Source organism: Melanerpes formicivorus, unplaced genomic scaffold (genome assembly GCF_026170545.1).
Source record: "Melanerpes formicivorus ecotype bairdi unplaced genomic scaffold, bMelFor1.0.p_v2 SCAF_8, whole genome shotgun sequence".
NCBI classification, from domain to species: domain Eukaryota; kingdom Metazoa; phylum Chordata; class Aves; order Piciformes; family Picidae; genus Melanerpes; species Melanerpes formicivorus.
The window spans coordinates 15,624,819-15,650,878 of record NW_027142360.1 but is presented as its reverse complement, the minus strand read 5'-3'; the positions used below and the strand labels follow the sequence as shown (position 1 = coordinate 15,650,878).

Below are 26,060 nucleotides of genomic sequence, written 5' to 3'. Positions count from 1 at the left end.
TTGGACCCTACTGGAAATGATGTGGCCCTTGAGGCATCTGCTCCTTTTGACTGTTCCCACCGAGTGTGACACCTCCTAGGATAGGGTTTGAGGCTTTGCTATGTGGCTGTCTGGGCTGTGCTGTCCAGGCAAGAGGATTGTGGACCTGGTGTCAGGGACTGTCATCACTTTATATGATGGGAGACCCCAAAACCTGTTCCTCTCTAGGTGTCATCTTGATGTTTAATTGAAGATAGGAACTTAGCTTAGACAACCATTGGACAATGTATTTGTGCATCTGCTATACGTCTAAATACATACCTACTGTCTGAGAAAGATCTGCATTATAAGAAAGACAATACCTCTGCAGAAAACAGGTAATCCAGAGCCTCAGTTTTTAAATTACTCAAAGCTTCATTACTTGGAACAAAGACTGTGTAAGGCCTGTTGTCCTGCTGTAAATCCACTCCCAGGCCAGTCCTCTGTTTTGGTTTAAAAATAAAAGTGAAATGACATATTAATATTAAATAACATCTGAAAATAGCTTTATGGAATTGCTTTTCTGGATCCTTACCTCTATCAAAGATGTAAATTGGCTGTATCTTTCGTTATCTTGAAGTACTGACATTATGGTTTTCTGAAATAAGATGAAAGTAAGATTTATTTCAGCTGGGAACATGGAGTAAATACCAAGTCTTATAAGACACTTTTAAAATTACTGTAGGATTCTGAGTTATTACAGAGTGAATATGTTGGGATTTCCTTACTGTTTGGGTGGCTATAAGTGGCTGAGATGATAGCCACTCTTGACCTGCTGCCATAGTGGTTTATAGTTTGTTGTTATTCTGAAACATTGCGTAGTTAAAGAACATATGAAGAATGTGTGTTTGGGAAAGTGCTATTACCTCTTCATTCCCAATGAGAAAGGATTGAAAAATGAAATGTTTTGCAAAATCATATGAAGAAGTAAACTCTCAGGAAGTATGTTAAGAAGGGCACCAAAGTACCCAACACACTGGAATTATAAAATATTATAATGTTGTCCTTTTGTGGGAAGCAATTGCAAGTATCATAGTATCATAGTATCAGTCAGGGTTGGAAGGGACCACAAGGATCATCTAGTTCCAACCCCCCTGCCATGGGCAGGGACACCCCACACTAGATCAGGCTGGACAGAGCCTCATCCAGCCTGGTCTTAAACACCTCCAGGGACGGCGCCCCAACCACCTCCCTGGACAACCCATTCCAGGGCTTCACCATTCTCATGGGGAAGACCTTCTCCTCACATCCAGCTTGGTATCTGCCCAGATGTTCCTCTTTTAGTATGTTGTTCTGGAATTCAGTGAGATGTACTAATTGTGACTGATAGTTTCCCAAGGAACTACTCAAATTCAGTGAGTACAACTAAATCCTCCCCAGACTAGCCTGGCAGAAGAGTGAACAGTTGTTTGCTATGGAAACTGTGTCACTGATTGTTGCTTCTCTGAGCTGGCACACAATGGCTCAACAGAGTTTGTCTGGCTACTGTCAGTCACCCTCTCTTACACTGAATTAATGTGAATCTATTTAAAAGATGCATGTGTATCGTTTATGGCTCACCTCTTTGCTGCTTTCAAATGTTGGCTCCACAATGTCCATGGCTTTGTCAATAATGTGAAAAATCCCATTGGAAGCAATAATATTTCCCTGCAAAATTTTTCCTTTCTTCTTTCCTCCTTGGATTCTAATTCTTAACTGATTATCCTGAAAAAAGCCAGGCAAGGGACACTGAGCTTTATATTATGGAATGACAACAGAGAATGCATGTGGAATAAAGTCTAACACCTCTTTCCATTACCAATACTTGAGACATCTAAAACTGGGAAGGCTAATGGTTGCTTCCAAAGCTTATCAAGGAAATGGGAAAAAAAATCCTTAACTTTGGATCAGGACCGTGTTACTCTGTTTCAGGACAGAAAAGTTCAGAAGACAAGCAGGGACTGGATCTGTGAGGAAAGCAATGTACCTAAAAGGGTCTGATGAATGCAAGTAATAAAGGTCTGCCAAGAAATGATTTAGAATGTACTGAAAGGGTCAATTACTGTAATCTTAAAGGACTACAACACATTTCCTTATATTATATGTAGATTTAAAACAACAACATGTTGCTGAATCTGCACTGTACTGTAGCCTGCAGGAAACCAGCAGGCCTCAGACAGCAACGATATTTTCCTGTTCTAAATGGAGCGTGCACTCACTAGAGAAACAAGATAGATCTCTTGTCTCAGATGGCACTGATCTACTTCAAGATGACATAATTTTAACAAGTCTTTTTAGAGCAGTCTGCATTAGACTGCTGATGTCACTCAGGGATATATACATACATAGAATAAACCAGGTTGGAAGAGACCTTCAAGATCATCGCGTCCAACCCATCAACCAATCCAACCCACCTAAACAACTAAACCATGGCAATGATGGGGATGATACATTACAAAAGTAATTTTTGTTTTCACAGATTGTAGTGGGAAATTTGCTGAAATTTGCTGACAAGGTTTAAAATTTCACTTGAGCTCCTTGTAATACACGGCTTCATGTGTGGCTTTTCCAAATTCAGCAGCTATTTGCAACTTGATGTCTCACTGCAGAAAGAATTTTCATACTCCTTTTTGGGTGAGCAGAGAGTTGTATTCTTGCTGAGGTAGGCTGGAAGGCCACTTACCTTTTCTCCCTTTGAAATCTCTCCTGACTTGCCAGTCAAAGTGTATATTATATCAGTATTATTCAAGGTACTGGTATTCAGCTGGCCAGCAATTACATGTAGTTTCACAAAGTACTGTGCTTTCTGTTTGTTATTCAGAAGATCCTTTATCTGGAGGAGCAGAACAGAGATTTAGTTCAATACGGGCTTCACCTAAAAATAATGTCACAGTGAATACTTTTTATTTTCCTTCAGCTGTTACATTCTGAAATGTTTGCTTCTGAAATGATATGATAGGGTCTGAACAAAATAGAGGCTATTCCTAGTTTTAGTTCATGTCAGATTGCATCCTAATGCCTCTTCATCAACATTAAGTGCCTCCAGAGTTGTCCTGACTTCAGGGGGAGGTACTGATGCTCAAAACTTCTGTATCAGGCCAACTTTTTTTTTTTTTCTTTTACTTTTTTTCTTATTTTAAACTAAAACCATTATTTATTTTAAATCACCTTTACAAAAAAGATTCAGATCTGAATTCTGATCATGTCTCAACTATGTGAAGAAACCTTAATCATAGCCATGTTACTTGAAGCATGACTACATTCTACCCTGACTCACGAAATTATTTTTTCTCACAAGTAGGAAAAAGACAGTTTCTGGCTCCTAGATTGAAATGTATCCAGAAGCAAGCTAGAGCAGCAACTTCTGAATCTTGCATCAAAACACTTTTGGCACAGGTAAGAATTCTGAAGGAGCTAAATCCCTCTCTATTTAAAACTCTGTCTGTTGTTTACTTACATTTGTACCTTTGAGCCCTCTGTTTGTTGCTACAAGCACGGTAAATGGTCCCAAAGTACTCAGCGGCCATTCATAGGCATTTTCTTGTTAGAAGAGACAGGGGGGAAAAGAAAAAAAGTTTAAATGTGGTTTGAAAAGCTCATTGGAGAAAGGGACTGTGTGATCTGGGCCAGGTATGCAAGGGAAAAAGTAAGATTTGAAGATTCTGAAATTCAACTAATTGAGAAAAGCAGACAGGATGTGAAATCCAGGTGCTGCATGTCTGATACAAGCAAAGCATTGAAAATGCTTGATTCATTGGCATGAAGACCAGGGTGGTGGGCATGAATCTTTATGGGGTGAAGGTTATATCTTCCCCTTTGGTGATACTAAATGATGTATGAGGAGTTGTAGGAATGTTTAATACTTCTGCTTGGAAATTCTTGGAGACAGGAATTCTTCCTAAAGGAGGGCTGGGGAAAGACTGTTTAGAAGTGTTTGTAGTGATAGGATGAGGGGTAATGGTTTGAAGCTGGAGCAGGGTAGATTTAGGTTAGGCATAGGAAGGAAGTTCTTTACAAAGAGAGTGGTAAAATACTGGAACAGGTTGCCCAGAGGAGCGGTTGAGGCTTTGTCCCTAGAGACATTTAAAATCAGACTTGATGTGGTCCTGGGCAGCTTGATCTAGTTGGAGGTGTCCCTGCTCACTGCAGGACGTTGGACAAGATGACTTTTGAGGGTCCCTTCCTACCCAATGCAATCTGTGAACTGTATGGCATGGTCTGCAGTAAGTAGCATGTGTGCAGTGCCATGCTGTTAGCAGCACCTTCCTGCAGCAGGGAGCATTGAGGGAAGACCAGGCAAGGTCAAGCCATTCAGCAGGAGCTGACACTGCTCGTGTGTGGTCACTTACCCATGAGCAACAAGGCAGATGTCAGCTTGCCTTGCCATCGTCCTCCCACCTCAGAATTCAGGTCCTGGAGGCGCTCCATGATGTTTCCATAGCACACAAACCCATTTCCCACAGAGCCTGCCTGGCATGTACATCTGTGAAGAGATCATGGTTTTAGCTTTGTGATGATGCACTGTAGTGTCAGAGAGACTCTAGCTCCACCTCCAGGGTTAGTTAATTGCTTCTTAGAAGGCATTGTGAGGAAGCACCAGTGTACTTTAGTGTAACCTTTCTTTCTATATTCTGTAAGGTATGGCAGTGCATAGGGCAGCTTGGTGGCTGCTTGTCTGACAAGATGTCCTTCTGACAGCTGAGCCAGGAGGCAATGCTCTTTTTTGCAGGTCGTTTTTGAATGGGGAGTACACAATGTCCTTGGCTGTGTTGCAGACTCTGTTTCCAAATGTTGTGGTTGCTGAAGCCCAGAAAGGCACTGAGTCTGCCTGCCTGTGGATAAGGAGAAGCTACAGCGTAAAGGTGTGTGGTGTCACCCTTGCAGTGGAGAGGCAGCTGTATGAAACCCCCACTCCATGAGACTCAGCAGGTTAATGGTAGTTATGCATGAAGAGGATGATGGCAGCTCATCAATCCTTGTGATAGCTGTATGGAACTGGTAGGAAAAGGCAGGCAGAGGTATCAGTCCTTTTACCAAAGCAAAGTGGTTGTTTGTTACCCTGGCTTTTAAGTAACTATCTTGGGCAACAACAACTTTAACATTATCCATTTTTCTGAGGCTGATGAAGCACAAAACCTCAAGCTTTTTCACATGTGTGCTTTATGCTGATGCTGTCTCTGCACTGGAAATAGCATCTCATTTGTAACACTCTGACTGTCCCATGGGTACTCCATTGATGCCTGCTGGTTTTGTCAATATCAGCTTTCTTCTGCAGTCTTCAGAAAATCAGCTGCTCCTGGGAGACTGGCTGAAGTTGTCAGCTCAGTCATGAACTCATCTTCAGTGCTAAAATTGAAGCAGGTACTTGTCAACATGCTGCCTGCACAGAAAGAAACCCTAACTAGATTTAGGAGGCATGTGTTGTCAAACACTGGGTTTTAATAGTCCCTTTCCTAATTAAGTCTCCAGCATGTTCAGTATTCATATAAGCCCTGTTCACGATTCATCTCTCTGGGTATTTTTTCTGAAGGCACTGTTAGAGAAGGAATGTTATTTCACACCAGTGAAAGGTGTCCCTTATGAAGATAATAATCTAATTATTTGCTGCTCTTACAAACACAAATCCACCACTCGCGTCACACAGTAGTATCAACCTGATGCCAGATCATCCATTTCCTGTGTATGGTCTCTACCATGGCTGTTTCCCTGGTGATAACACTATTATTTGAAAATCCTCACAGTTCCTGCAGTCTGGAGGACTACCTATAGATGGGTGCTGGGGTTTTGGCCAAGAGGCTTAAGCTTTGACTCCTCCTGATCCTGGGTAAAAATAACAGTCAAATTTTTAGGATATGATTCTGATGGTGAGCCATCTCCTTTTGGAGGGGATCTCTTGGGCAGAGGGCATGACTGTGGAACCCGGATGAAAGGTTTAGGGGTGGGAAAGAGGAACAGTTCATCTTTGGGAGCCAATCCCTTTCTTTTGATGGGTAAATATTGATGTGTTGTATCGATGTACATGGTCCCTTCCACTTCTGAGCAGAGAAGACAAAAAAGTCTTCAAAGGAGCTGAAGAATAGTTTAACAGAAAAAAGAAACAAACAGGCAATGTGAACACTCTCCTGCTTGAACACTTTCTGTCTGTATAGATCTATATCATAAATCATTTGTTCCCAACTTAAACCTAATGTCCTCTCTTTTCTTTCACATTCAAACTTCCAACTCCTGAATGCTAACATTTTGGGGACACCTCTTTAAGCCTAGTAGTAATTGTTACTGGGCTACAGTTTGGTTTAAGTTAGCTTTGTGAAGTTTAGTGTTAAAACTGACTTTCCTCCTAACATCTGTGCAGCAAAGCTCTGTACAGGAGAAAAACCTACCAGAGGTTTTACAGTTTCCCATGTTTTTGTCCTGAGATTTTGAGGACTCTGCTGTTGCTTTCACAGCATGGAGGCCAGACTCTCTAATACTAGTATACTAGCATACTAAAAAGAGACAGGGCTCCAGCACTGTACTATGATAATTAATGCTGATTAATTTTTAGTGTGCTGCCTGGTGTGTTTCTGGCCCACACCAAATAGCATTTTGCCAGGCACAGCTGAAAGGATAGTGTGTGCCAGGGACCTCTGCCAAGAAGCAGTTACACTGTTTAGGAAGAAGATTTTAGCTGTGAGCCAGACGACACTGCTTGCTCTGAGGAATAGAAAAGAGGTCTCCAGCCTTCTTATTTATGGGGTAGAATGACCTCTGAGTGCTATAAAAATAAAATTTGGCAGGTATTAGCAATTGGACTGATGAAATCAAACACTAGGCTAGTTGGTTGACCCTAACCTCATTAAATCTTGGAGTTTGTCCTTGATAAAAAAACCCAAAACATTAGTGGTAACTTCAGGAGGTGTTAACACATTGCATTTGTTTTAGCAGCCTCTTTTCTAGGGGGAGGCAGGATAATTTGGGTGAAGGCTCCAACAAGCAAAGAAGACTCACGTAATCTGTCCTGGTGCAACCGTCGAGCATTTAGCTTTTTTATGGCAGGTGTTGTTTGTCTCACAGATGTCTGTCATGCTGCATCCTTTACCAGGTACAAAGTTTGTGTAATGCTCCTTGCATTCACAGTGGGACTAAATTAGAAAGAGAGAGCACAGAAAAATTAGACCCAAATTGTGGATTTCAGCATACTTTCTAGACTTAGAGTCTAGAGATGGTGAGCCTTAGTTAATTGCCTGGTGAGTCCATATGCAAGTATGAAACGTATCCATATTTAGACAAATTCCTTCTAGGTTTTATCCACTCAAAGAAACTACCAACTCTCATGGCTTCTTTTTGGAGAGAGAGCATTAACCTTCCTAGGCAGCTGACTTAAGATATAGCTGGGGCACCTGTTCAACACCAACCTTTCCTGGACCATCATATATGCAAATAGTGGACTGTGCAGGGCAATTCCCATATGTTGCTTGGCAGGGGTCTATGGGTAAGCAGACTTGACCGTCCCCTCTGTAACCTTCTTGACAGGTACATTTGTGCTGATTGGGTCCCAGGTAAATGCAGTCGGCGTTAGGATCACAGACCTTTTTGAAGCATGGGTTGATAGCTTGTGAAAAGATAAACGAAATAAGTGAATTATTGCCCTCAGTTCTCAAACTGAAGATGAGGATTTGCCAGAGTGCCTCTGTGCCAGACAAAGCCTAAGCAGACTAAACTTCTCATAATATCCAGGTCCAAAGCATTGTGGCAGCGTGAAGACAGAAGGGAGGAATGTGTTTATATTAACGTAGAAACCAACTGTTTTCTTTTGAACAGAAATGATCTCTTAACTTGGCAAATTGAGTTATAAACAGATTAAACATGTAATGTGCTCATTAACACATCCAAACTATTTCCTTGCTCTCTGGTAGATTTTAACTAGAGAAGATCAGGTAGGTGTTACGAGGGCCGTGCAAGCTTTAAGCATGTGTTACATCAGTTGGAAAATATTTCTTAATACAAGAGACCTTCACTGCTTTCTTTCCGGTAATTAAACCATAATGTCATCCATTCAGCTATGTAGAAAACTGGCCAGCAAGTACTTTACTAGAGTCATCCACTCTGCTGTAGTTTCAAGACAGGACTGGGTGCTGACTAGTTATTTCCGTGAACTTATTTTTTGGCCATATCATTGTTACAAACGCAGCGGTGTTTGGAGAGCTGTTTCTCATATGTTTATGTCTGGCTTAAGATATGGTCAAGCACATATTATATCTAGAAGGTGGCAGACCCCAGGCTCACCTGTCTTCCCCTCTCCTCCTCTTTTTCTTCCTCCTCATCTGGGACTGTGAGAGATGGCAATCCTCAGCTTTGCTCTTTCGAGCCTTCCCTTCTGTTCCATTGTAAAATCATTCACACACACGTTCACATGCTCAAATCAACCATAAGTAATGCTACCTCCAGGCTTGGTCTGAGGCAATTACTACTATCCTCACTTACATACTTAGCTGCACTAGAGCTGCTTGTCCTCTGCTTCCCAGCCAGTCCAACATAAAACACATGAGCTTAACTAGTGACCCCAGTATCTAAGGGTACTGGGGCAGGGGACCAACACTCATGAAGGCTGAACCAATACACTTCCCAAGGACTCCAGCATCTTCTTTCTCTGCTGGTTGATATAATTTCTCTGCTTATGCTGCCTACTAGAAGAACCTCCCATTCCCAGAGGAATGACTTTCTGAGGACTTGCTATTGGATGATGAAGCCTGTTCAGAGAGGATGACACTGTAGTTAGGATCAGGAAGATTTAATGTAAGTATTCCAAGGCAGGATAACAAGTATTGTGTTTGTGACCTGATCAAAGATAATATTTACTAAATAGTGCTTCCAGCAACAGGTTCAACTGTTTTCTTTATTACAACTGGTCTAGAAGGAAGAGACAGTGAAAGCAGAGGAAACAAAAATAAAATAGAATAGCAGTAACCATGTTGGAAGAGGCCTTTGAGATCATCGAGTCCAACCTATTACCCAACACTATCTAATCAACTAACCATGGCACCAAACACCCCATCCAGTCTCTTCCTGAACACCTCCAGCAATGGTGACTCCACCACCTCCCTGGGCAGCCCATTCCAATGGCCAATCACTTTTTCTATGAAGAACTTCTTCCTAACATCCAGCCTAAACCTCCCCTGGTGCAGCTTGAGACTGTGTCCTCTTGTTCTGGCGCTGGTTGCCTGGGAGAAGAGACCAACTCCCACCTGTCTACAGCCTCCCTTCAGGTAGTTGTAGACCACAAATCTAGGCTCTTGTAATATAGTTAATTTGAACATTCAAAGACAAGAGGAGGTGGTGGAGTTGCCATCATTGGAGATGTTTAGGAGGAGACTTGATAGGGTGCTTGGTTGCATGGTTTATTTGATTAGGTGGTGTTGGATGATGGGTTGGACACAATGATCTTGAAGGTCTCTTCCAACCTAGTTTAGTCCTATTCTATTTTATTCTAGTCTAGTCTAGTCTATTCTATTCTAGTCTATTCTATTCTATAAAAAACAACGTTAAGGTAGACATTTACCTCTAACTGAGATGCTATTACTTTTGTTTAATGAAAAACAGGAAGGCTAAAATAATCTTTATTGTCTGAAGAGTTTATGTTTAGTGACGAAGCTGAGCTGCCACATGATGGATATTCAATAAATATGAATCCTTGGTTGCTGTTATTGATTTTTATGGAAGCAAATGATGAGGTTGAACTTCAGGTAGGGGGATGTGATAGGAAGGGATTTGTAAATGCTGAAGACCCACCTATCGACACTGTATTTTGGGGGGTCTTACTAGCTTTTGTCTGGTTGCATGGACTGGTCTTTTTGCAATATATCTCAATAGGGGTTCTGCTTGGCTTCTGAAGCATGCATTAGAGTTTAGTTCCATCCTGAAGGAATCTAGTTTGTGCATCCGAGACTGCTTTGGGATATGAATCCAAGAATGATTAGACGGTGCGATTTGGTTCAAAAGCACACTCAGTATCTAAATTATAATACTAATGATGTTGAATAAAAATAACTCAATGGACATGAAAATTACTCACGTTCACATTGTGTGCCATCCCCATGGTAGTTGGGCAGACACGTGCATTGCAGTTGTCTTCCATTCTCACCTGAGGCAGTACATCTGGAGTTTGCAGGACACTGCAAGGCCTCACATTCAGCTATTGCTGAGGGACAGAGGGTGAAATGTTAAGCTGTGTTTGCACACTGTGCCAGGAGGCATTGTGCTCATTAGTAAACTAGTTCAGAGTATGCCTGATCTAGGGACCATCAATACCATTGCTGTTGTCATTTTTCTGGCAGTTGAAGCAGTGATGATGGCTATGAAAGCTCACACAAAGGGTTTGAAATTCATTGTGTTTTGTTGCTCTAGAGTAACTAACCTGAGACTACTTTTACACTCACCCTTAATAAGCCTGTGTCAGAAGTGTTGAATGTATTGTATATGAAAAGCAATCTACTTACGCTGATCACACCTTACTCCTTTGTATCCAGACAAGCAAATGCATCTTCCGTCCCCTGTAATTCCACTGTTGCATACTCCATGAATGCAATCACAAACTAGATGGAGAGATGGAGAGATTGATTTGTTCTACTGAATAATAATGGTGTCAAAAGACATTGTTAATGGTTACCCATAGCAAATAGCATTCTGACCAACAGCTTTGGCAAAACCTGAATTTGTAGGCTTCCAAAACGGGAAGATCAACACCTACAGCTAAATACATCAGCAAATTAACATTTGGATTTCTGCAGGCTATTCATAGCCTGGGGCCTGAAAATCTTCAGGACACACACTATAAGCACAAAACTAACTAGCTGCTAATACCATAAAACTTGTAAAATTTGACATAGAATCTTGAGCCAAAATTGAGTATAATGTGTAATATAGACCATTTTTATACCTCTTAGCAAATTACTATTTCTTGCTTGAGTTTTGTTTCCCAGCCACCTCCACAAGACATGAGTTTTGTGATTTTTTTTTTCCTCCCCCTACACAGATTTTGTTTAGTTAAGGGAATAATTAATCACTGTGTAGGTCTCAGGCTATTTTCTAGACCTGTTCCTATATCCTGTCATTTCTGGTTGTAAGCCTTGTAATATGAGCACAAGATGCTGTATTCAGAGTCTAGGCAACTATCAGTGGATTTTGAAGCCCTAAGGACCCATAAAAAGCATTAAAATTAAAAGTGTTTCAGTTATGGTAATGGTACTTTTTAAAAAAGGCCCTTTGCAGTTACCCTTGGAAAAGCTTCTAAGGTGAGCAGAGCTGTATTGCTTAGTTCATGTTTAAGATGCAGTAGAGTACCCTCTTCCCTTTACATTGTGTGTAATCATGCAAATCACCTGCACTAATTAATTGGTAGCGTTCTACCTGTGTTTGTAGTCCTAATATAAAACCCAGGAATGTCTAAGGCATTGCTGAAAAGCAGTTAGTCACAAACGCACAATATTTACAGGTGCTTAGAAGAACTTGGAGGAGCTCAAATGTCAGAAAACTGAAGTGCAAAATGTTGCTTAAATTCCTATGTAGCTGATTCCTCTGGCAGCTTATTGGAAAAGAATTACATTTAAGAAGTTGAATTAATTCGGGCACCCTATTTTCCTGCAAATGTTGGCTGAGTTACATTTCTGTGTATCAACACTGGCATCCAGTGGACAGTGGAAAAAGGGCCTTTGAGTCAGCAGTTATGTGGGACTGGTGTAGAAAGCCAACATGGATAACTTAAATAAAGACCATTTGTGACTCTTTGGTAGGAACAACTTTAGGTAGCTCATGAAGGGGAAAAAAAAGGAGTTTTATTTAGACATAAACAACTATTAACACTTAAGAGATTTTTCTTAGTGTATTTTTCAGGCAATTTTCTGTTTTGCCAGTTTAATGTTCAGCCAGGGTAGGTAAATAAATACTAGAAATCACTAAAACAAACAGGCAAAACTGGAAAATATTACACAAATATGTATAGCTGTGTTACATATGCATGGCACAGAATACTGTGGCGAGCACAACTGAATTTGACTTAGAGACAAGGTGGAATTCATGGAGGATGGATCCAGGAGGAGTCTTTTAACACAGCCACTTAAAGGCAGTCTCTGGCTGCTTCTATTCCTTCCCTAGTTATTAGTTTTTAGCCTCCAGTGTGGGATACTAAGCTAGAAAGATTTTTGACTGGATTGAAAATGCTTTTTTTTTTAGTCAGATACACGGAATGAAATGCCACATGCTTGAATACAGATGGTGCAATTTGATGATGTATTTAAAAACCATACCAAATCACTGTGAATTGCTGGAAATTTGTTATGTTCCCACCCAATGTTTTAAGTACCATAACAACTCCTGTATTTAGATCAAATAAATGCAATTCCATAATTTAGAGTGAAAGGTGAATGACATAACTGGCTAAGAGGGAGGCATACCTGGAGGAAAACACAGATGATTCTAAACCTTACTTTATTTGACATTTTTGTAGCAGTACACTGAGACTCTGTAGAGTCCTGAATTGAATTCAGCCTACTGCCAGCGAGGAACTGACTAGCTGTTTATTTTCTTTTCCTATTTTCTTCCCTGAAGCAGACAACACCTCTTGATGGGAAGCCCTTAGACACTCTGCCCATTTCACTGTGATTACTTAGTATCTGAATACAACTTTCACTCACCTTCTTTCCCCCACTTCAATAAAGACAGCTCAAACTTACCTGATGTGCAGTAAGGACCAAACAAATTATCTGCAGCACATTTTTCACAGGCTGTCCCACCAAAGCCTTCCTGTGAATTACAGAATGGAAATCAAAACTTAATTTTCTCATCTATCTCTGTACAGAAAGATACGTGCTTAGCAGCCTGGAAAGGGCTGCCAAAAGAAAATAGCATGAAAACTTCCTTCAGCAAATCAGAAATTACTACTGCAATGTAGAAAACATTGTCTTTTGAATGATTTTCAACACTCCCCCTCCCCACCCCCATCTTTACATCTTACACTTCAAATCAGATGTTTCGAATATCAAGTCAGCAATAAGAACAGTAACCAATCCCAAGGCACAAATCACATTCTTACAATTCTAGGTTTCATTTTCTGACTACTTTTCCTTTAGTCTCTTTCTAACATCTTCTCAGCCGGGCTTTTGGTGTAATGAGAATATTGACCAGTAGAGGGAGAAGTAGAAAAGACTGGAGTTGTTCTTTCGAGAAAACTTTTTGGTTGACGTTATTAAGCGCTGCATGTTGCATCCTTTGCAAAAAGAAGGTTATACGGAGAACACAGTCTCAAATATAAGTGCTTTCTAAATAGGGCACAAAGTCATAAGTAATAGCACATCCTAAAAACCAGAGGAAATTAAAGCACCTGTTTCAGGAAGGCAACACAGAACTTTTAAAAAATCTCAACCAATCACAGTATCACCAAGGTTGGAAGAGACCTCAAAGATCATCAAGGTCAGCCTGTCACCACAGACTTCATGACTAAACCACGGCACCAAATGCCACATCCAATCCCCTCTTGAACACCTCCAGGGATGGTGACTCCACCACCTCCCTGGGCAGCACATTCCAATGGCTAACGAGACTCTCAGTGAAGAACTTTCTCCTCACCTCGAGCCTAAACTTCCCCTGGTGCAGCTTGAGACTGTGTCCTCTTGTTCCGGTGCTGGTTGCTAGAGAGAAGAGACCAACCCCTTCCTAGCTACAACTACCCTTCGGATAGTTGTAGAGAGCAATGAGATCTCCCCTGAGCCTCTTCTTCTCCAGGCTAAACAATCCCAGCTCCCTCAGCCTCTCCTCATAGGGCTTGTGCTCAAGGTCTCTCCCCAGCCTCGTTGCCCTTCTCTGGACGTGTTCAAGTGTCTCAATGTCCTACTTAAACTGAGGGGCCCGGAAATGGACAGAGTACTCAAGGTGTGGCCTAACCAGTGCTGAGTACAGGGGCACAATGACTTCCCTGCTCCTGCTGGCATGCTCAAATCTGTAGAAAGAGCAGTGTAAGGATTAGTGCAATCCAAGAAAAAAGGGGGGAAAAAAAAAAAAGACTCCAAATAGGTCATCTCTGCTGCTTCTGAAATTCTTTTACAAATGCATTTATACAATGGAGTTTGCATTGCTCCTTAGAAGAATTTATGTGGGTTTTGTTTATTTGTTTATGTTTGCTTGTTTTGTTTTAGTTTAAAAGAAAGGATGTACCTGACAAGCGCACGTTCCATTCCCATTTATACCCTGGGAGCAGCGTCCTCTCCTGTTGCATGGTGACGCAGCTCCTCCTGGACAGGCTAGAAATGACAACGTATAAACCATCAGTCAGCTCGCTCTGCCCCTTATGATCCACTTGTACATCAGAGGTAACAGCCTCAGAGACTGTGGACATGGGCTTCGAATGACAGCTGCTGGAATCTCATCACTAGAATCTCAGCTAGAACAGAGACTATCACCCTCTCTAATTTGGGAACTTAAGTTAGTGACTGTAATCACTAATCACAGGATTGCCCCCCAAATACTTTTCTTATCCTAAAGGTCCATATTGATTTTTGTCCCTGATGGTCCTCCACTATCTGCAGACACTCTGAACTATTATCTTTTTCTTTTTTTGTAGAAGTGGTTTACCTGACTGCTGCTTCTGTGTTCTAGTATCACCCTGACTGATGGAAAATTTGATGGCAGAATTGTATTTGAAGCTGTGTTTAAGTAAAAATAAGTTTTCTTCTTTTTCACACAAACTGTATTTGCTTTATGTAGGAAGTTTTTTTCTTTCCCCTACTACTTCCTGTAAGACTGATATTTCATTCATATCATCTAGGAAACTGAAATTTGCTTATTTCATAACCCACTTCTGTCTACTGTGCTATGGCCACTAGTGAAACTGATGTGCCAAAGATGTGCCATCCTTTTCAGATGCTCTGGCACTAAATCTATGATTACAGGCAGTGATATACCAGGTGAGACAAGAGTCTGACTAAAAACCTCAACCAGAAGGAGAGAATAAGAAACAATGACTCTATTACCAGGTCAAGAGAGTTTAATTTTTGAGGGCCATTTTCAAACTTTTACTGATAGGTTACCTATAAGAAATGCACAGTTACCTATAAGAAATGTTACAGTGACTCTTAGATTCCTCTGTCAGGTCTTTCTGCCTCTAAGCACACCCTTATTTTTTATAGATATGCAACCTCTCTAGGGTAATGATTTATTAACTCCTTTCCATAAGCCATTCCTTCCTGTAATTGGAGTTCCCATTAGGTAACATAATCCTGATGCAGGTGGTATCTAAATGTATCAAACTCCTACTGCCCTCATAGGTTCTCTGATGCATCTTACTGGTAGATTTATTGCTTACAAAGAGTCTCAGTTCTGTGTGGGTAGGGATGGGCAGCACTGGATTTATGCTCCTTCTGACTAACTTAATCCTGGTTTAGAGTGTTTAAGTGATGCAGAAATGGAAATGAATTTTATTTGGACAGAATGATGGGCAATTAAGTGGATGTATGTGTGTATAGACACACACACACCTAATTTTAGTGAAGGCTTTGGCAATATACCAGTCTGTTAATATTTCTTAATTTATCCCTTAATGCTGAGTCTGTGAGGTCTGTTTGATCTGAGTAAAGCTCCTGAAACCCCTGTAATTTAAAGATGAAACTTTTAGTGCAGTTTATCTCATACGTGGTGGAGCTGCAGGAGGCAGTGCTTACTCTTACAGGTGGTACCAAATCTTTATGTCTAGGCTAAAACAGCTTAAATCTGTTGGCCTTGTTTTTTCTCCTCATAGAATTTAATTCAGTGCTTCCCAAGTATTTTCAAATGTAGTATCTTGGATTACTTCTCTTTGCCTGACTTCCTACAGGCTGAAGCAGTGAGTAGAACTTGGAAAGATACATTTTGGACCTATAATTTGGTAGAATTAATTTTATTATCATTTCTCTTGGTATTCTTTTTCTCTTTCACCTCTTTCCCCCTATTATTCGTACAGTGCTTTCTACTCAGTTGCCCATAGTGTACACCTTTCAGCTGGTACTCAGTCTTTTCTTTGGAGCCATGCAAATATTTTCTCAGGGGTCGGGAGTACCTCCCATTAAGCCCATCTGTTACACATGTGGGGCATCTGAGCTCCATCAGTTTTGGTATCTGTGATCACACTGTACTGACAGTGTTAAAATGCTGTGCTCTTTTCCCCTGGACCTTTTCCCCCCTGTACTATTCCCTTTTCCCTTGATGTCTTTTTATAGAGGGATGGGTGCGCAACTTGTTGGCTTGGGGCACTGTGTGGAAAGGAGAAGGGACAAATCAGCATTCATTCACACTGTTTGTTTCAGCATGTGCTATCATTTAAGGAAGTCAGAGTGATAGTTAAGACCTAATTTTGTCATTGCCATCAGCTGTTAAATGAGAAGTAAGCCTCCAGTCAAGGATTTTTCCCTGGCCTCAGGAAGAGCTGGCTTTCTCCAAACATTTTGAGGTATGTTATATATGCTTATATTGTTAGTGTAAAGAACTTATTTTCTTCTTCCTAGTGGCAGCAGTAACAATGCTGAGACCTTGACTCTTTGCTTTTTGGGGCAGGAAAGTTTGTCTGAAGGAAGAGATGTCTTTCTTGCCTCTAGCCTCATGTAGCAGTTCAGGCAAGGCTCTAGCTCAGAGGCAGTGAGCTCTGCTCCTCTCTGGAAATACTGATGCTCCTCCTCTTGCTTTCCAGAGCACCCTGAAGCATGGGATGGCAACCACATGTAGTTTTGCCTTCCTCCTACCAGGTACTTAGGCTACATTTAGTGGAAAACTAGTAAATCACTACACAAGTAGCTGTCTTCAGAAGAAGATGGGACTACACATGACACACTCAGCTATTAGCACACCTCTTTTCTTAGTTGTGTTTTTTACTATTTTGCTTAAGTAGATAAATTATTGGTATTTAAATCATAGCTTGAGCCCTGCTAAAATAACTTACACATTTATTTTGTGGTTAAAAGAATATCACAGATATTGAACCATACCTTGACCCCTTTAAATAAAGGAGGGAATGCTCTCTTTGGGTAGGGAAATATCCTTTGTGGATCTTGATACCCAGTTCAGTAGCCTGGGGTTTGGTGCACTTGTGATGCTGAAAAGCTTTTGCTGAGGAAGGTACAGTGTGAGGAGTAGTCCCGATTACCCCCTGGTTCAGGAATGGCCTTTATCATTCAGTGGAGGCTCAAAAAACTTGGAGGGAAAGACCATTTCAAGTTGAGGTTTGCATCAAAAAAATAGAGTTGAAGAGATTGGGAAATATTTCAGAATCAGGTGAGGGTATTTTTGACCTAAAATGAAGCATTTTAGCCTATGGCTTGAAAATGTTATGTTTTATAATCTATCGTGAAGATCCTCCAGAATGAAAAGCAATTTTTCAGGCATTGAGTTTGAGATGATTGTCTTGAGAATCTCAAAACCAAGGGGGTTCCTTGATTTATTTATTTTTTTTTTTCTATGAAATTTTCATTTTAAGTGAAGCTTTGAATATATGCTCATCTCAAATCTTCTGAGTTTTGACTGAAACCTTCTGTTTACTTCTACTCCTACAATAAAATTTGAGGCTCAGACTTCTCATGGCAATAATTTGTGGAGAGAAGACAAATCAGTGGTTGACTTTAATTGTTTTTTTCTTTATCAAACAAACCAAACTAGAGCTTACCCATGCAGTCTGGGCCCCAGTGGCCCTGGCAGCACTCAGGTTGTTCAAACTCCTTCGTACAATGATGCCGACATCCCGGGAAAGAAAGTGTGTGTGTTTTAATTTCTAGATAATACCTGAGGAAAAGAAGGTTTAAGAGCTGCTTTAAAGTAATTAAAAGCCTTCTGTAGGGAAAAGTGACATTCTTAACCTTATCTTTTCAGTTCCAGAGAAGATCTCTTTACGCTTAGTTGTATTGATCTTGCTTTTTTTTTTTCTTCATTAAAACCTATGTTACACATCAAGGTCTAATAAGATACTTAGAGCTGTTTCTTCTGCATTGTAGATTTATAGGTTTGGTGTCTTTTTAATTTCTTTTATTTTCATTTTCTTTTTCTTTTTCATTTCTACAACCTAAATACAGCAGTTTTCTCTAAGTTTTTAATTAGTATTTTTGAAATGATTTAACATCAAGGTTCATTAAATGCTAAGTAAGCTCACAATAGCTACATATTCCCTGAAGTATTGTCATGGAGTTATATATTTCTTTTAAATTTGAAAGGCAAGGTTTAAAATTTGTTTTGAGATATTTCTTTTTGCCCTTCACCCCACACCTCCCCTATATGGCAGTTTGAGAATCTGTTATTTATATGACAATATATTAGATGAATGATATATAAATGTGCTGATTAACATTAGGCTTGAAGTACTCTGGCCAAAGCTTGAGTACTGGAATTGGCTAAGGCAACGGTAAATGATAAGAGAATAGCATGGAGTAGAGCATTTGTAATATGAATTAACATTTTCTACTTCATGGAGAACAATATTTATAGAGGAAAACTCTGAAGGTAGAGATACCTGCAGTCTGGTATCCCAGTCCTATTGGTCACTTTGGTGTAACCAGCAGGGCACTGGGTTTTGAAGTTTAAAGAGCAAGGTACACATTCAGTTTTCATTCGAATGATCAGCTTTTGATCACAATACTTCTTAATCTGTAATCAAAGAAGAAGAATTAAAACGAAGGAAAAAATTCTGAGTTGGTTTATCGCTGCCCCCAGTGACATTACTGAAAAATGGCACATTTAACTCAGCTTTGCTGTCCTCATAAACTCTACCCTGTTCAGCTGGAGCTCCCTGCTCTGGAGCTAAACTAGGGAATAGACCACGTATTAGGACATTGCAGTGTTTTGTCTGCACAAAATATGTGCAACCACTGCAGAATAAACCCTTCTAAGCGCCATATTTCTCCTAAGAATGCTTCATCAGAAAATGCTAAATTCAGCAGACTTAAAAGCCAGGTTACCTAAAGAGTGTGAGCTTACAAAGTGTTAGTTCTGAAGTTGCCTTGCAATCCCAGAGCAGGATGGAGAAAGACAAGTGCAGACAAGTACTTTCTCCATTCAGTGGCAAAAGCTAAACGTAGATGTGAAGGAAGTTGCTCTTGGATTTGTGTACACGGAGCACATCACAAGCTTTTGTTCCTGTCAAAAGCAGATTTCATGTTGTCTGTGCCACCCTACTGAGCTAAAGGACTACAGCTGGTAGTACAGCTGGCCATCAATGGCATCTATCTTTGCATTCAAAATTGCTACATAGAAGTTGTGGGCTTGACTTCACCAGAATACTCTGAGAGGAGCAGCCTCCTGTTTTTTTTTTTAACCTAGAGAAATCCACAGATGGAACCAGCCTAGTCTGGGAAACCTGGTCATAGTTCTCTAGCTCAAATGCCAGGGGTTTTTGCCCTTTCCTGTTGAGGTCGCAGCTTCAAGAATGCAAATCTAATGATTGAGAAGGTGGCAAAAAGGAGAAAAGGCTTAGGGTATTGTCACAGTTTTGATTTGAAAATGTCTATATACCAAAAATAATGTCTGTTTCCTGCTACTAAAACAGTTGACCTATTTTAAAGCAAAAAGTCTTTGCTGAACTCTACATATTGGCTTCATCTTCTTTCTTTCTGGTGAGGATTTGTAGAAATAATTTCACAATTCACAAATTGCAGAATGGTAGGGGCTGGAAAAACAGTGAGAAATTATCTCATGCAAAATATAATCTTTAAAAAAGCTAAATGTAATAAATGTGATCATCATTCTTGGAGAGGAAGCACTGTGAAGTGCTCCATTTTCTATTCCACGATAACCATTTATCTGATGTGCTCTAAGTATGGATCCATTTAGGTAGTTTTAACTCAAGCAGTATTGACCATGAGAGACTTCCTGTCTGACACAATAGAATTGAAATTAGCTCTCTGAATGGGATTTCAGTTAAGCAGTTGAATAGTCAATTAAGGCAAGGTCTGAATCCATTATTAAGCAAATATGAGCAAATAATGTTTCTGCTGAATAATTGTACCTGCCCACTGTGTGTGTATGTGTGTAGGGGCTTGGCTTTTCTGGCTTCAGATCTAAGGTGGTTCCCACAAACTCAAACCAAAGCATCTCTGAGCCTTGCTTCCCATTCAAAACCAGTTCATGAGGCACCAGCGCAAGGGGGTTTGAACAATTCGAGCCTTTCAAAACCCTAATGCTCAACACCAGTCTGCCACCTTAACAGCCCATCCTAAACTCACGCACCAGTGCAGGAACAGCACAGAGCAAACTGTGGACACCTTAACTCCTATGTACACTCCCACTAAATCAGATCAGTACTCTTAGTGTTGAATAACCATAAACTCAGTGTTGGCTGAGTTTTCTGAGTCTTTAAACAAATGCACTGCTGAAGCCCTGCTCCTGGCAGGTGCTTGGGCTAAACTGCTGGGCTTGTAGCATATTGAGGTTCAGAAGTGGGAAAAAAACCTGTTGATAGGAGTGGCTGAAATCCTCTCAGTGCGTAAGTTGCCGTTGAAATGGCACCCCAGAAAATTTCAGTTTTGGAACAAAACCAAGTTATATGCTTTCCTTACCACCAGCTACAAACCCCTTTCTTTTAGATTAGTGGGGTTATTTCCACTTTCTCTCATTTCCTCATTTTCCCTCTTTGTGGTTAGGGAAAATAACAAAAAGATTATTTGTTAGTGGCTCTCTCTCCCCCAACCCCCTGTTCTTTCCTTTTTTCCACAAGTGGTTTTCCCTCCCTAGTTGTTCACTGTACTTTTGTCTCCTCTTCTACAAGTTGTTTATTCTGCTCCCTGCTTCCAGACCACAGTAATTTAAAACTTCATGTTGAGTATGGTTTAAATGAGTGAACGTCTCGCTCTTGAGCTCCTGCTTCAGATTCCTATCCCAGCACTTCCTGCCTCTTTATTAGGTGGCAAAAGCAGATTTTGTGGAATCCATAGGATTTGTAATGACAAAAAGTACCACCAGTATTTTTCTTCAATTTCTCAAATTTCTAATTTCATACAATCACTTCCAATATCTCAATTCCTTAGATTTTTTCCCCCCCTATCCCTCTCTTCTCACCTATCTGAAATAGCTTTTCCTTCTTGTGGTTAGTAGAGCAGATAATTTCTGTTATGGAAAAATTACTGCTTTCATCTTCTGATTTATCAGAGTTTCTGTTGCTTTTCTTTAATTGTTTTTGCCACGTTTGCACTTTTTAGAGCCTATTTGGAGTGCTCATAACACATTCATTGAGCCAAATTCTCATGTGGAGCCAAATTCTCATGTGGAATAAACAGACGCAGCTCTGCTATTTCAGAGGACAGAATTACAGAGCTCTTTACTTATAATTCAGTGTCACATGCATCAGTGATTGTTAAAGTGGGGTTTTATTCTACAAGATAAGTATTCTCTGTATGTGATAGCTATTCTCTCTGTAACAGTGAATCAGTCCCCATCCCTACAGTGTGATACAGACACATAATAATTCATTACTCAAATAAAAAGCTGTGTCTTACCTCATCTGGGACTTGTGACATCAAACATATTTTCACTGCAGCCAAAAAAGCCAAAAATAGTAGAACAGCTGGATTTTTTTCCATTGTGAAGAATGCAGCTATTTTCCTTCAGAGCCCACTGGACATGAGAACTAAAATTCTGACGTGGACTGATTGCTTGTTAGAGATGCTATTTCTCCTGCATCCTTAGGCAAAGAGTTTAACAGGACTCTTTTCTTCCTCAAGGAAAATGAGTGAAGGATACAGCATGTGAAGCTTGCCTGCAGGCAGGAAAAATTCCAAAACACAGAGTATTTGCTGGAAGTTTTCACTACAGTGCTGAATAAACCTTTCCTAACTGAATGACAGGATATCCTGACAGGGCTTTGCTCATTTATCCCTTTCTCTGAAGCTGTTGACAGCACAAAACCAAGGACACTGAACTGTTATGACAGAAGATGGGGTTTTTTTGTTGTTTTAGGTGGGCATGGATAGGGGACTGGAGTAGCTGCTGTGCTTCTTATCATTACATTTATTCAAACAATCTAAGGCAGAGCGAAGAATCTCTGGAAGTTGTCTTATCAGCTCCAATAATGTAAGGGTGGGACTCCTGAATGTGGTTCTGGGAGAAATACTACCAGCTATATCTCAGGAGGCCAAAAGAACATCTTCCTTCTTTGGCTAGCCTGATAAAAAGTATTGTGGATTATTTTTTTTTTGCTTTTAGACATTATTTTGCTATTTTTGTTAAATGATTTTAACTTATTTCCTGGAGCTAAGCAGAGGACACTTAACTCAGCTGTGTTTCTTGGATTTGATGAGGAAGGATGAGCAGGCAAACATTTTAAGTTGCTAAAATTAAGACTATTTATTTTCTTCTCAGAGTTGGTTTCAGCTGGTTTCTAGCACTACTTTTTGCAGCGGCTCTGGTCATTTGTGTAAGCACAGCCTCTTTCATGTTTCATAGAATACCAGGTTGGAAAGGATCTCAAGGATCATCTATAATTTGGTGGCCTCCCCTTTTCCAACTTCACTTTGGACCCCTAACAGAACAATTTTTCAGTCATTTGAAAGCACTCCACAAGGGTGCCCGAATGCAAAGTTGTGCCTTGATGCTAGGTTAGGTTTTTGCAGAGTCCACAGTGGTTGTTAGCATAACACTTCCTTCCAGATTCACATTTGTAGTCCTGGCTAGGTGTTGCATTCCCCTTTTGACCATGAAAGCAATATGTGATGCAGTTGTAATCTATCATCTGGAATTCCATATTGGTTTGTTTTTTTTTAAACTCATTGGTGGTACACATATAATACACAAATTCCTCTCCTTTTATTATATGCTTTGAATACTGTAACACTGCTGGTAGGAGATGTCAGGGTAAGATGTTTCCTGTGCCCTCATTAGATCCTATTACTTTCTGCTATACAATGAGGAACATAAATAATTTCTTGTTTCTGCAGATAAGATAGCAACCAGGGGTTATGATGCACATGCTGACGATATGTATGGTCCTGAGAAGTGCTGTTTTCTGAGGTCAAGGCATTCCATGTTGCTTTGGTTTTGAATATAACGTGCAATCTGCCTGGTGGATTGTTTTTCTCCAGAACAGCAGAATTCCAGAGAATGTCTTCTCCCCTGTGATGGCAGCCAGTGTCCACATCCTGTCCTCTATTGGCTGTTTGGGAATGAATCTTAGCCTCCCTTTTCTGCAGGTGTGTGCAGGATGGCTGTCTGGGCATGGTCTGCACTACCTGTGCAAAACATGTATGCCTGGTCCCTGTGTGCATGATGGCAGGAGCTGACAGCTTCTACAGCAGCAGCTAGGGGCGGGCTGGGTTTCTTGCCTGTTGCCACCGCAGTGGCAAGTGCAGTGCAGTGATGAAAGGAGCTGTAAATCAAGCATGTCCCTTTCCTGTGCTGTAGATTGAGATAAAAAGCAACACACATCAGCTCTCTTGTTATCTGCTGTTACCTCCCGTATAGGCATTTGTGTAAAGTAAACCTTTTTTATTTTTCCTTCCTCTCCCTTTGGAATGTGGCTTCCCCACTAACCACCAGGATGACTGCTTTCCCTGCCCGGGAGGGACTGGACCACCCTTTGCTCATTTTGGTGACAGGACTTTTCCTCATTTTCTGAGGTTAAAAACAGACTGTGCCAGGCCCTAACATTAACTCTGTCTGGTGAGCTCTTGCCCAGCTATGAACAGAAAGACAATCTAGTATGTCCCTTGGCACTTGGGACAGGGCTCTCTGGGGATGTAGGGAGTGGGAAGGAGACATCACAGTGCTCAAAGCATCATGTGCAGTGTGGCAGTGTGTCTGTTGGCCAGCTAGGGACCTGGCATATCACCTTGCTCAGGTATAGACTCCCTTGGTGGTCTAGCCAGTGCCTGAGGTATGGGGCAGTCACTGATGTCAGGTGCTGGTGTGCAGTCAGCATGGGCAGGAAGCCCTGACTATCAGATTTTGCCCTTTGCTTTTAGAAGCATGATGGTGATGGTATCAGCAGCCTGGAATCTTCACCCTTCCTCCCCCTCCCCTGCCACTTCCCTGGGTTGCAATGCATCAAGGAGTCTGCACGCCTCTGGGATCCCCAGTGGGAATTTCACCTGTCAGTGTGCTACCCTGTGTATCACTGCATATGTGCTGACTTTTGTCTTGGCCATCCTCCAGCTCCTGCGCTGGGTGTGTTTATATCCTGTACTGGCTATCCAGCCCATGTGTTTCTGGGACTGTTCTTCTTGAAGGTCATGGTGGCAAGCTGTCACATTCACCTTATCTTGCTGCTTATACAGCTCATCTGAGACCTTTGTGAACTTGCATTTCTTACTCTGACTGTTATTTTTGGCTTTAGCAGGATGTTTTATTTTAGCTTTGCGCTGTGCCTCTTTCTGTGTCCACCTGGAGTGGTGGAGAGGTCTTGGTTCTCATTGGTTCCTAAAAAAAAAAAAAAGGTGGATATTTTGGAAGCCTTAGATGGGAAGTATCAAAATGCAAATGTACTTATAAAGTTGGTCCCCTTGGATTCTTTTAGTTTTTTTAAATAATGTTGGTAGAGGTGAGGGAACTGACATCAAGGACCGTGGGAGTAACAATGCCTGTGAGCACAAAAACAACTGAAAGCTGGGATCAGTTTGACATGGAGAGGCTTTGCAAAGCCTCCCTGTGTATATCCCTGCTACTTAGATGCTTATTTCTGCTACTAGTCACCTCTGTACTTCTGGAAACTTTCAGGTTGCAAGCAGCTCAATGAAAAAGATTTAGTAGTAGGAGTCACTGTGTGTGCTGTAATGCTACAAATACCATGTGCTGTGCCATACACTTGTGTGCATCACAGCCTTCCTCTGCTCCGCTATCGCATTCCTGGACTGGATGCTCCTATTTTAAGTAGATGTAAGCTGGATGTTTTTCTACATTCTTCATCCACCTACCCTCTCTCTTCAAAGTTGCTGCTTCTGTTTCTGTGCTGAGAATGTCAACCAACCCAAGAAAATGTGATGGTCAATTTCTGTAGCTGTTTTTGCGAATGGTGGTTTGTGCTGCAGCTTGTTTCAGCATTACAATAAGCTAGTGGTTCTTCCTCAGAGAAAGGTGTCTGGAGCATGAGGTAATTTTAAAAGTGAATAAGTAAACAGTGGAGATACAGATATATGGTTTCAGAACTCATGTTCCTCTATGTGGTTTTGATAACTGCATCGTTTTTTGCATTAAAAAAAACCCTGATTATTGTATATCATTCCCTTGAAATTTCTGAACACGACGTTCTCTCAACTAGAGATGGCTGAACAGCATATGGTGACCTCTCAGAAATTCGTACAAATCTCAGCCATTTCACAAGCAATCCTATGACAAAAGCATCATTTTAGAGGAGGAAATAAGAAAGAAATAGGAGCATTTTTTTTAGCAGAAATTGCAGTTTGAACATTTAAGAACTTGGCATAATAAAATCTGGTACTGCTTTTCTGGTACATCACACCCTGCTTGCAGCTAAGCTCTCTCCCAGGGAATCAGCTTCATTAGTGAGATCTTAGAGAGTGTTGAGGGTGAGGGCAGTCTTGAGCTAAATTTAATATCCTCAGTTAGTAATTTGAAAGTAAGCAACAGAAAACAAATGAATAACTGTTTTTTTACTGTATGTGGCTTCTGTTTCTGAGCTAGTCCCAGCAGGAAAACTGTCCTGGGGGTGTTTGAATACAGTTTGAGGCTCCACATGTCTGAGGAAAGTCACTTTGCTCTTTGTTTAGAAACTGGCTAAAGCACCTTGCAGAGGGGTAGAAAAAGATAAAATGTGCTCAGAAGAAGAAAGCTTCCTAGGGGGAGGGAAGCTTAGGCTCTGCCAAGAGAAATGTCTGAATGCTAATTGTAGGTGGGAGGAAGGGGGGCACAAACCATCAAGTTGCCTAGGAGGAGGCTTGGGGAAAGGGGGGGGAATATTTGGGAAATACTGCCTTTGATTAACACAGACTTAATTGGAGCATAACAAAGAGATTTATAAAAAAGAGTTGGCAAGTTAAATCTTTCCAGTGCCATACATCTGAGGAAGCCAACGGTGGCCTATGGAGAGTCTGAATGGGCAATGTGGAAAATTCTAGGGGTGTGTAATTTTATCTGTGGGG

At 40.9% G+C, this 26,060-nt stretch overlaps 1 protein-coding gene across 5 annotated transcripts in view; it reads right to left on the bottom strand.

Annotated features, from left to right (window-relative positions):
* The window catches only part of STAB2 (stabilin 2), a 79,975-nt gene extending 58,223 nt beyond the window's left edge, over positions 1 to 21,752 (bottom strand). For all 5 annotated transcript variants that reach the window (XM_068142265.1, XM_068142267.1, XM_068142266.1 and 2 more), the window contains exons 1-15: positions 21,468 to 21,752; positions 18,491 to 18,624; positions 17,654 to 17,769; positions 14,182 to 14,267; positions 12,705 to 12,774; positions 10,473 to 10,568; positions 10,049 to 10,174; positions 7,392 to 7,588; positions 6,985 to 7,118; positions 4,347 to 4,480; positions 3,455 to 3,537; positions 2,681 to 2,830; positions 1,579 to 1,722; positions 554 to 616; positions 342 to 461 (exon numbers count right to left, since the gene is read on the bottom strand). In XM_068142265.1, the coding sequence (XP_067998366.1) occupies positions 342 to 461; positions 554 to 616; positions 1,579 to 1,722; positions 2,681 to 2,830; positions 3,455 to 3,537; positions 4,347 to 4,480; positions 6,985 to 7,118; positions 7,392 to 7,588; positions 10,049 to 10,174; positions 10,473 to 10,568; positions 12,705 to 12,774; positions 14,182 to 14,267; positions 17,654 to 17,769; positions 18,491 to 18,624; positions 21,468 to 21,551 (1,737 nt within the window). In that variant the 5' untranslated portion in view covers positions 21,552 to 21,752. The remainder of the gene's footprint in view (positions 1 to 341; positions 462 to 553; positions 617 to 1,578; positions 1,723 to 2,680; positions 2,831 to 3,454; positions 3,538 to 4,346; positions 4,481 to 6,984; positions 7,119 to 7,391; positions 7,589 to 10,048; positions 10,175 to 10,472; positions 10,569 to 12,704; positions 12,775 to 14,181; positions 14,268 to 17,653; positions 17,770 to 18,490; positions 18,625 to 21,467) is intronic.
* Between the last annotated feature and the right edge of the window lie 4,308 nt (positions 21,753 to 26,060).